Source organism: Cynoglossus semilaevis, chromosome 9 (assembly GCF_000523025.1).
Source record: "Cynoglossus semilaevis isolate Cse_v1.0 chromosome 9, Cse_v1.0, whole genome shotgun sequence".
NCBI lineage: Eukaryota > Metazoa > Chordata > Actinopteri > Pleuronectiformes > Cynoglossidae > Cynoglossus > Cynoglossus semilaevis.
Window position 1 is genome coordinate 19,401,012 of NC_024315.1, and position 12,414 is coordinate 19,413,425.

At 34.4% G+C, this 12,414-nt stretch overlaps 1 protein-coding gene across 1 annotated transcript in view; it reads left to right on the forward strand.

The window, feature by feature from the left end:
* The first annotated feature begins 1,569 nt into the window (after positions 1 to 1,569).
* Positions 1,570 to 12,414, forward strand: part of tmc6b (transmembrane channel-like 6b) — a 20,805-nt gene continuing 9,960 nt past the window's right edge. The window contains 7 exon segments of the mRNA XM_008317842.3: positions 1,570 to 1,663; positions 5,286 to 5,426; positions 8,139 to 8,269; positions 8,932 to 9,096; positions 9,714 to 9,878; positions 11,731 to 11,839; positions 11,938 to 12,022. Of these exon segments, the coding sequence (XP_008316064.1) occupies positions 5,371 to 5,426; positions 8,139 to 8,269; positions 8,932 to 9,096; positions 9,714 to 9,878; positions 11,731 to 11,839; positions 11,938 to 12,022 (711 nt within the window). The 5' untranslated portion in view covers positions 1,570 to 1,663; positions 5,286 to 5,370.

Genomic DNA, 12,414 nt, shown 5'->3' on the forward strand with positions numbered 1-12,414 from the left:
TATAAAGGGCACAAGCATGTCGAGACACCTCACTTACGTGCCTACGTTGTTGATGCAATCCCAGTGGCTTATCATATTATTGTACTTTTATTTGTTTTTCTGCTAATCTGTATTAAAAGGCAAGAAAAACACGAAATGTCTGCTTTTTTTTGTCACTATGTCTTTTGTAATCTTTAACCTATTTTTTAGGGAGTTTAACTAGTTATATTCCACATTGTTGAGTATTAACCATCCCCTTGTCCTTCGTATTTTGTATACAACCAGCATCCTCATAATGGGTTTGCATCTTGTCCTTGAATCAGAGTATGAGGAAAAGTTGGCACCAGCCGTGCAGAACAGGAGCACACACACGCACAAAGGCAAATTATCAGCCACTGGGTCACCTAGACTCAAAGGACATCACAAGGGTTAAAATTTGTTTGTACTTCTTTTACTGGCTATAATCTACATTTAACTTATACATGCATGCTTTTGTTTATATGTAAACTGTCACACCATGACATGAATGTGTTAATAAAGAATCCAAAATGACCACCACCTGATTCCAAAAAAAAATATTTGTAACAGAAAATGAAGCTATGACTTGAAGTACTTTTTAGTGGTACAAGTGACCCAAAGTGACTTCCGAAGAATATTTAACTATTGAAAATGGAGCATGGCTTGATGAAGGCTCCAAGGATGGCTTAAAATGCAAAAGTCTGTCACTTTTGGAGTTTATGGCTAGCTTATAGTGTACCGTACATTGTTGTAATGTAGTTGGACATGGACAATGGCAAAAGATATATTTTGAAAACTTTTCCAACTTCGTTCCAGGAAACCTTCAGGATAGGTATAATCATATATGAAAAGACAGGTGAACAAGAGATGGATGTTCAAAATAAAATACCATGAAGACTAACATAAATTTAAAAGTATATCCAAATAAGACTTTTTATTTTTTTAACATTCTGTTATTGATGGCAGACTTTATACCAGTTTCTGCTTGTTTATATGAGCCAGCAAAAATATTTTTTTGGGATAACAGAGTCTTACATACAAGGAGAGGATGGGATGTTGGGAAGATGCATTCTGACAAGAGTGCTCTAAAATAAAGAAAATTAAAAAAAAAAAAATGAAGGTAATAAGGCCCTAAAAGGAGCTATTGACAACACTATTGAGCTATTGAGAAACTCCTTTTAAAGCCATCGTAAGGTGTCATGGTTGGTTAGATAATTACCTAACTTTTGAGAGTGTCTGACAACTTCAAACTTAATGTAATGTTTATTTCAGCATTTGTTATAACTTCTTCACTCATGCTTTAAAAACCATGACATTTTATTTATTTTACTTAACTCTAACTTACATTTCCGGTGTTCCCGTCAATATCTGAACGACAAATCCAAACTTACAAGGCCTCGAATAAGGCTGGACTGTACCATTAATGCAAATTTTGTAGGGGGGGTCAAAATCACTTTACTTCAATATTCTTTAATAAAAGATAAAATAGAGAAACTGTTTACATTTTGTTTTTGAGCTAAATATACATCTTATTCTAACTACTACCAAAAAAATACTTTCACTGTTGAATTATACAAACTTTTTTTAATGGTTTCTGTCCGACGTCCTGAAGTTGAGCCATTACTAACTACGCCCAGCATTAAGAGTTTGGAGATCGTCTAAATAGGTAAGGAAATACATACTTGTCAGATATTTGTTTATAGTATTTCCTTTAAGTTTATCCTTATTATCTTAAGGCAAAACTGCATAAAAGAACAAAAATAGGAAAGGTTACATGACTGGTTAAATATGGTCGACAACAGCACGGAAGTGGTCGTCATTATCTTACTAAAAACAAATTTAACAGAAAAAAAAAAGATATTCACAGTCTTTGTGTGTTAAAGTTTTGGTTGTCCGCTTTATAATAGCAGTGATTTTCCTTCCCGACTCGCGTGTGAATATGTGCGTGTGTGTTTGTGTTTACGAATGCATACGAAAGTGAGGGGTGTCTCGTTGTGTGTTAAACTGTTTGTTGTTGTTTTTGAAGACCTTTTGTTTTAGCCCTCATTGTGTGGACACTTGGTCCTTTGGAAATTTTGCTGACATTAAAAATTCAAGGGAATTAGTGTGTTAATGTTTGAATAAGAGAATGCATTTCTATCAAAGTTTTCACAAAAAGCACATCCTGTCTGTGTATATTATAGTCAACATGATATAAAAAAATAGCATTACATTGTTATGAACCCAGACCATATATATACTGTATGTATATATGTATATGTATATGTATATATATATATATATATATATATATATATATATATACATACATACATACATACACAGTATGTGGTAAAAGTGAGTGTCCTGCGACTGTTTCTACTCTTGTTTGTGGTGTTCTCTAAAGGGAGTAGTACACACTGCTTTAGGAAATTGTACGTTTCTTGGCTATTTCTTGCATGGAACAGCCTTAATTTCTAAGAGCAAGAATAGACTGTCGAGTTTCACATAAAAGCTCTGGTTTTAGAGAGTACAATCCAACAAATGTGATGCTCCACATACTTAACCAGCTCTAAGGAAGGCCCGTTTTCTAGCTTCTCTAACCACAAATAGTGCATCAGATTTAATTTAAATGATAAGATCATTTGCATATATAGAAAGGTATAGCTTATGTTAATCTATCTTATATAAAAAGGCACAGCTTATGTAAAAAGCAACAGTGGTAACAGGATGTGGTGCGGTGTGTAGTGGTGCGTAGTGTTGTAACAATATTTGACATTACTATATATATACGCAGTATATATATATATATACAAACCAAAAATTAGGAAACCAAGGCCAAAAACCGAAAACATACATAAACATACACAACACACTGAAATAAATTATTAAACCAATTATTAGTACCATTTATGGCTATGACTGTGAACTGAACCTCAATAAAATCAAGGCACTGTCACTGCATAATTTAATAATAAATAAATAATTGTCAAAATAATACATTTTCAAATGAAATTAACTGATAGTCACATAGTACACTACTCTTATACTAAATAGTACATTTTGACTGAAGTATTTTACTTGGCTATATTGGAAATGAACCTGTTACTGAGTAATAGATTAAATGCGGGGGGAAAACAATCTGCATTAACTGAAAGTAAATTTCGTGGGCATGCGTGCAGATTTCCCACCATTTTAGTAAAGCCAGATAACGTTGAATAACAGGCAGATTTTACCTTGTCATTGGATGATGTTGCCGAACAAAAAAAATGGAGGTTGAGGATTGCCAAGCAGAGAGCTCCTGTGGAGGAAATCCTTGGCCATATCTCAGCCTGCTCTTTGTTTTTGGGACTCGTCAATCATTATGTTTTGTATTTTTCATGTAACTCGTTCAATATTGATTTAATTTGTTTCATTAAAATCCAGTGAAATTAATTACGTATTTAGTCTCATGTCCATATGAACAGCCATGACTGACTCATTACAACCTATAAGAGACATAAGACTTTTATTTTTTAGAAATTTGAGACTTGGACTCGTAACCAAAGTAACTTGAGACTTGACCATGTCTCACCCAACAAAGACTTGTCTTGACTTGGACTTACAAAAATGAAAGACTTGTGAACATCTCCGTGACCTGCCATTTACATTGATTGTGTATGTAGAGTTGCTGCTCAATTTGCATCTATCACATCTTGGTGTGAACACCCCAATAGCCAATTGGGATTTGGAGACTTGACTCATGACCAAAGACTTGACCAAGTCTCACCCCACCAAGACTTGAGACCTGATGTACTTGTGAACAGCTCGTAGTGTACCATTGCATTATTCATTCAATTATTCTTCTTCTTCTTTTTCTTTCGGCTTTGTCCCTTTTTTTCAGGGGTTGGCACAGCAGATCATTGATTTCCATCTCTCCCTGTTCTCTGTATCTTCTACTCTGACTCCAACTATCTGCATGTCCTCCCTCACTGCATCTCCTACCTGGTAGCTCCATCTCTAACATTCTTCTACCAATGTATCCACTGTCTCTCCTCTGCACATGTCCAAACCATCTCAATCTGGCTTCTCTAGTTTTTTCTCCAAACCTTCCTGTCTGTGTTGTCCCTCTGATGACCTCATTCCTGATCCTGTCCATTCTTGTCACTCCTAAAGAGAATCTTAGCATCTTTAACTCTGCCACCTCCAGCTCCGCCTCCTGTCTTCTGCCTATTGCTACTGTCTCTAAACCATACATCATGGCTGGGCTCACCACCGTCCCGTAAACCTTTTCCTTCACAGATCACTCCTGACACTTTTCTCCAGCTGGTCCATCCTGCCTGCACTCTATTCTTCACCTCTCCTCCACAGTCTCCGCTGCTCTGAACAGTTGATCCTAAGTACCTAAACTCCTGCACCTTCACCACCTCTGCTCCTTGTAGCCTCACTATTTCACTGTTCTGTCTTTCGTTTACACACATGTACTCTGTCTTGCTGCGGCTGACCTTCATTCCTCTTCTTTTCTAGTGCAAACCTCCACCTCTCTAGGTTCTCTTCTAGCTGCTGCCTACTCTCACTACAGATCACAGTGTCATCTGCAAACATTGATATATGCGAAGTTTAAGTTTGCCGGTTGTTTGTTCAGTAAATTGTAGAAAATTGTGGAAAAGAAGGTTATATTCACACACGTTGGCCTTGAATTTTGTGCACATGCCAATGATATCCAGTTCATTGAGTTCATGGAGGAGAAACAATATAAGAAAAATATTTACAGAACAAATATATTCAGCAACTATATCTTCTAAACATTTGATTGTGTAATTCACAGGTTTACTGACATTTGCAGTCGTATTGTATAACAAACTAACCTACAAGGTACTGTTGGCCTTGCCGTCCCCCGAACTTTGGGCGGCGGCGCCCAACTTGTCCCCGTGTGTGTGTTTCAGGGACACAGTCAATGCAGACAATATCAATGATAAATCACTACAAAGGTGAAATGAGCAAAACGACTTTGAAATTGTTCAACGGTGCACTTGCAGAGATCTCTCTGGTTTTGTTGACAAGTCACCGCGAATGGATCGTGTCTCCCTCTCTACATATCAATACTCACAAGCAGTTGCATGTGCGATGTCGACGATGCAGAAGGACGAATGATCTCACAGCATTCAGTGTCTCGGACTTACCTCTGTTACCATATTGCCGCTTGCCTAGCTTGCCTAGTACAAGCTGCGACATGTCCACTGTGTTCAAATCCCAGGGATCTACAAGCTTCTTTTGTCATTCCACCTCTGATTTCTTCAGTACTTCTTCTTGTTCCATTTTCCCCCCAGGTGATTACTATGGTAGAAGTGGATAGCAATATCTGGCAGGGACGTTTGTGATCACACTGGGGCAGGACGACAAAGACCAAGAAGAATGGCTGGAAACGTTAGCTTTGTTCTGGACTACCCTCTCCAAGAATCAGGACATTTGTAAGTGTAAAAGTTTTTTTTTTTTTTAATTTTTGCTCTGTTCCTCTTGTTATGCATAGTTATTGTAAGACCCGTGCTTATTCTCGGTACAACATAAAGGTTTTATAAGTTTCCTTGGTATACCTGGTTTCAAATTGAAAACAAAATACACAGTAGAAGTATCAAGGCACATGACCTCAATGTATTTTTACATCAGCTGACCACTGACTAGATTATGATTTAACACACTTTAGATTTAACGCACTTTGGTAACTAACTGTAAATTCTATTTGCACTAGGTTACGAGAAACTGGCCATTTATTGTGCAAAAAGTGATTTCCAGGTTTCATTCTTTTAAATGAGATCAGAAAAGGCTACTTATCCTTGTTTACCTGTACCTCGTAGTCTTGCAAGGACTACGTATTATTAATAATATTATTATACGTTTTATTGTGATACAGGAAAATGTACACCCTCCTATTTCACTAAACTTTTTTTCTAGTCGGTTCACATCGAAAGGCTCCAGACATTCTCTTTATCCCAAGATGTAACTGAAGGGTTCGACTTTCCCAGGACAGGTCACAAATGTGGTTGTCAATCTTAGAACCAAAGACAATATCTTTTAAGGAATGTAAATAACGCATGTAGGCCTGTGAAATGTAAAAATAGTGATTATGCAAGGGTTTTTATGTCAAAAGTCACATTTTTTTTTATGTCACGTCTTTAATGTGGTGAGTCCTTGGGCAGGATTTAGTATTGGCCCACCGTAAACCATCAACCAAGGCAATGCGAAATGTTAAGCAGCAACTCTGTCCATAGGATTCACTCAGCCGTTTTATAATAGGTATCGAGTAAAAAAAAAACACACACACACACACACATCTTATATTTAAGGTGCACATATAAACAAGCATTTTTTTCAGTGCTGTCCTTCGCATTCAAAGCTTAATTGTTGCTCAATCAGAGGAATGTTGTAGTTGTTCTAGTTTAAGAATAAAAACGTTATGAAAGTTATGTATGACAAGAAAATCGCATCAGAATATACAGTTGAAACCAGAAGTTTACATACACTGTGTAATTTTTTTTTTCTCATTGTCTGACATGAAATCAGACCCTCACTTTACCCGTTTTAGGTCTGTCTGGATTATCAAAATTATTTCTGCTAAATGCCAGAATAATGAGAGAAGGAGTTTTTTTTTTTAGACTTTTTTATTACCTTTACTTAAAATCAGAAGTTTACATACACTATTAGGGTTACTGTGCCGTCAAACAATGTGGGAATGCCCGGATGATGATGTCATGTCTTTGGAAGCTTCTGAGGTTCTGAGGTTAATTGACAACATTTAAATTAATTGGAGACACGTCCTGTGGTCGGATGAAACTAAAATCGAACCGTTTGGCCATAATGACCACCGTTACGTTTGGAGGAAAAAGGGGGAAGCCTATATATATATATATATACATATATATATACACACACACATATATACATATATATACACTTATATATATATATATACACACACTTTTTTTTCAGTTATAAATTGGGAAAAATGTTAAAAACATAGAAGAAAATAGAAAAAAGAAAATCGATAAAGAAGTGGTTCTTTATCTATTTTCTGTTTTTAACACGTACAGATATAGACATGGACTTATTATTGGCTCACATGGCACAGTGCCCAAATGCATGTTTGGCAGGGAGAATGGCAGTCATGATATCAGTTGGACGTTACACGCACACACACTGACTCACAACACTGTCACCATTTACCATCTGTCGCCACACACCACACTCATTTAATGAGAACACAAAGATGATCCATATAATATTGTGCATTTCCTTCAAATGAGGCCAGTTTTAATGTACAACTGTACATCTGTATAACTTCATACTGCCTAATGCTGTATCTGTACACTGTGTTTTATCATATATTCACACAATGCTGTATTCAATTTGATGATTAAATGATTATTTGTATTGGAGTGGCCATCACAAAGCCCCAATCTCAATCCTATTCAGCATTTATGGACAGAGCTGAAACGACAAGTGCCTACAAACATGGAACAGTTATACCAGGAGGAGTCAGGAGGAATGGGCACAAACGTATTGTGAAAAGCTTGTAGAAGGATATTCAAAACGTTTGACCCAAGTCATACAGTTTAAAGGCCAAATACCAAATACTAAAAAAAAATAAATAATAATATTTAAATATTATTTAAATATTATTTAAATAGTCAATATTATTATTATTATATAATATTATTATTATTAATAATATTATTAAATAATATTATTACATATTATTTAAATATTAATATTTAAATAATAAATAAAAATAATAATAAATAAATAAAAAATAAAATAATAAAAATAAAAACTACCAAATACGAATGAAATGTATGTAAACTTTTGACTTTTAAGAATAATAAAAACATTGTCTAAAATTCTCTCTCTCATTACTCTGGGATTTAGCAAATAGAAATAATTTTGAAACAGGAAAAGTGTAATCTGATTTAATGTTAGACAGTGAGAAAAAAAAAAGGATTGTGTGTTTTTATATACAGTGTATATAAAAACTGCTGGTTTCAACTGTATGAAAATGCCAGTGTTACTACTTCTGAAGAAGGCATGAAACTGGCAAGACTTGTTACTGTATCCATGTCTGTACTTTGCTACTGCTTTCCAGTAATTTCTCTCTTGGAGTCTTTACCATAAATGTGTTTTCCCCCCAGGAGTCCAGTGGATGAGGAGGGTGTTCATGACTCATTCAACCTACTTATACAAGAACAAGATCAGAACAATGGATTGTCTCAGGCTTTTGAGCTACAGCCGTTACAAAGAGAGTTGGGAGATGAGGATCAAGGTACTATGGTTGTAACAGCAATATATATATATATATATATATATATGATTAATTACTTTTACTTTTAACCTTTAAATTCCTGAATGTTTATTTTCCTTGTAATATAAAATAAGTTAACATAAGATGGCCCAGAGTTGGGACACCTGTTGATTAGTAAATAAAATGTGTTCAAATTTGTTGCTAGTTGGCTTTTGTATTTCTGTAGTATCTCTGTATTTTTATCTAGTATTTCTGTGTTAAATTTAGAGGGTCACATTTTCTCATGTTTTGAATCATTTTTAGTTCAGTTCAGCAGTAGCATTTTACTTTTTCACAATTTCACTCTCCATCATACAGCAGATAAGACAGTGGTTTCAAACCATGTCCCTTGTCTGTAGAGTCTAGATTTACCAATTTTAACACCGCCATTTTATTTTAATTTAGAATACATGTTTTCTCCTCCCCTATTCAATTGGCTAAAATCCATGTCCTCACCTCTCAATGGTAATGCTGTGTTCAGGTCAGACAGTGTCAGTGTCAAAGTGTCTGGCTTAAATTACGCAATTTCATATGTGAAAATTGTGAAAATGTGAAAATTCAATTACCATTCACCTAAATTCAAAAACAAATATTTTTAAAAGTAACTAATTTGTTGGGTTTTTTTTTTATTATTTACTTCACAGATGTTGTGGCGTACCCATATAGCAATGGAAAGGATTTTAGAGAAAGGAGACAGAGGCCTATAGCAGACGAATGGAGGCATGACGAGATGAGTGACCCCCTCCTTAGGGAACGATGGTCCTCGGCTACGATGAAGATACTGTCGTCAATGCCGAGTCGAACCATCGGTAAGTCGAGCAGAAACACAAATACAGAGACTGGCCAATTCTGACAAACAAAAAAGAAAAAAAAAACAAAACATGTTTTGTAACAAAGGAGGAAGTGGCTATGTAAAACTGCGCTAATTGTTCCATATTACAAAGGAGGAAGTGGCTAGGTAAAACTGCGCTAATTGTTCCATATTACTATTTAACCCAGTTGCTGCAAGAATTAAGAGATTTTACTTCAATATTGTTATAGAGAGGCAGCAGGAAAATTTTAGAAGTTGAATAACCCTTTGATCTGATTGGTCCATTTTAATTCCCAGCGGTCAGTGCGTTATTTATTTTGGTTTTCTCGGATTGTTCTCACATCGTTTTGTTCTCAACAAATTATGCTACGTAGTCAATGCAACTCTTGAATTATTTTATTCAATTATTCAATTTTATTCACTGTGAATTTAGTGGCTCCTTCATGTCTTGTCAACCTAAACAATTTACTACTGAGTTTCATATTTACAGTTTTTTGAATTCTGTGTTTCCAAGGGAGAGAGAGATAGAGAAAGGTCCTATGCTCTTTTAATTGATATTTATGTAATATCTTTTGATTAACATCACCAGCCAATGTGGGCCCTCTCCTTTCTCAGGCCGCAGCAGGGGAGCAATCATTTCTCAGTATTACAACAGGACATTACAACTTCGAAGACGCAGGCAGAGCAGACCTTCCATTAGAGATTTCTCTCACTCATCCAGACCTAGCATACGAGGCTATGGCATGCAGTCTGACAGCACTGATGCAGAAGAGGTGGAAGGTAAGGAGAACTATGTTCAAATTCATTTTCAGACTGGACCAAGGGTCACTTCGCTCCCGTTTGAACTTTGACTTTCTGTTCTTTAAAAGCAATTTAAAAGGTAATTCTTCATATTTATATTCATATATATATATACTAATATATACAGTATATATACATATATATATATATATATGTATATATACTGTATATATTCAGACCTTTGTTTTATATATTCAAGGCCTAATTTCTTGAACGGCCTTTCGTAATACATATATATATATATATATATATGTATTACGAAAGGCCGTTCAAGAAATTAGTCCTTCAATATATAAAACGAAGGTCTGAATATATACAGTGTATGTATATATATATTCAGACTTTTGTTATATATATTCAAACTTTCTGTATATATATATTCAGACTTTTGTTATATATATTCAAACTTTCTGTATATATATATTCAGACTTTTGTTATATATATTCAAACTTTCTGTATATATATATTCAGACTTTTTGTATATATGTATTCAGACTTTCTGTATGTATATATATATTCAGACTTTTTGTATATATGTATTCAGACTTTCTGTATGTATATATATATTCAGACTTTTTGTATATATGTATTCAGACTTTCTGTATGTATATATATATTCAGACTTTTGTTATATATATTCAAACTTTCTGTATATATATATTCAGACTTTTGTTATATATATTCAAACTTTCTGTATATATATATTCAGACTTTTGTTATATATATTCAAACTTTCTGTATATATATATTCAGACTTTTGTTATATATATTCAAACTTTCTGTATATATATATTCAGACTTTTTGTATATATGTATTCAGACTTTCTGTATGTATATATATATATATATGTATTACGAAAGGCCGTTCAAGAAATTAGTCCTTGAATATATAAAATGAAGGTCTGAATATATACAGTATATATACATATATATATATATATACATACAGAAAGTCTGAATACATATATACAAAAAGTCTGAATATATATATACAGAAAGTTTGAATATATATAACAAAAGTCTGAATATATATATACAGAAAACTGAGACCATTTTGACCACACTGCCCCATTTGGGCCGGCGCTACGCCTGCTACCGCCGACCAGCCGGCACACTATACGTTAAGCCACCACTGTCCCAAAATGTTGAGTTAGGCCGCAGCAAGATTTGAACTCATGACCCCTGGTTTGCAGGACCAGTGCTCTTACCCCGGAGCTATGTAGCCCTAGAACAGCATACTTATTTTAAATGTACTTTTAACATCAACATTTTTTTTTTATGAAATGTTTAGTGTAAATCTCAGATTAAACAATCAAATCAAAGCAAATACTAACTAAATACTAAAGATTACTGCCACTGCCAGGAGGACATCGTAGATGGCATTTTGGTGTTCACAGAAACATGGATGAACTTTTACACAATAAAAGCCGGCGAGCAACAAGTGTTTACTGTAATAAAAAAAAATGTATTTTTTAAAAACTGCAAAGATTATGCCATACAGATTTGGATCTTTTTCAACTTAAAAAAATGCTTGCATTAAGTAGTCATGTGGTAACACTGTTTTTTCTAGTGGGATTCCATTACTTGTCAGACAAAAATCAACATTAATTCTGGCCATTTTAGTTTATGGTAATAAAGCAGCAAAAAACATTTTTGACAAATAAAGACCATCATATTTTATATATGAAACTACATGTGCAAATTTTTGGAGTCTTTGATGGAACACTTGTAAAAAAAAAAGACAAACATTAGAGTGATTTAAGACGAGTTGGACTTTGCTTTTATTTTAGTGTAATGCTTGTGGGTAACGTTTAATTCCTTGTTTTACAGCTACTAAAACTAAACATTTGGTGAACAACCTGCAGAACCTCTCTGTAAGTGACAGGGTCAGAATGCTCCGGGCAATGCCTCTCAGTGTGTCTGAGAAGAGTGAACTGAGGTCCTTTCTTTACTATATTTTTGCAATTTTTGCAATTTGCAAAAGTCACTTGTATAATACCTGAAAAGTGATTTTTTTTTTCCCTGCTGTTTCCACAGGCAATTAGCATTGCAAAAGGAGAATCGTCCACTTTCAGGAAATCAAATATCCTGCTTTAGCCGATTTAAGTTTTACATCAAAATTGTAAGTAGACTTAAAAAGCATAGTAGTACTGTGTAGTGATTTTGTTTTTAAAATTTAAAAATTCTCTCTCTGTTTGCTCTTAGTTAGTCGGTGACTGACAAATACCCTACATAGTTAGCATAGGTATCAAAGGAGGCTGTCAGGAGATTCTTAGTGTTGGCCTACTAATGCCTGAAAACGTGCCATCTGGTGACAACAGACATTCTTGTTGCTCTACCTTCTATTTTTTTTTTTTACATAAACATAACTGACAGCCCCCCCCCAAAAAAAAAAATTAATATGTAAACATATACAGGTTATTTGTACCATGATTTCCAGACTATTGAGCGCACCTATATATACTGTATATATATATACATATATATATATATATTTATGTATATATATATGTA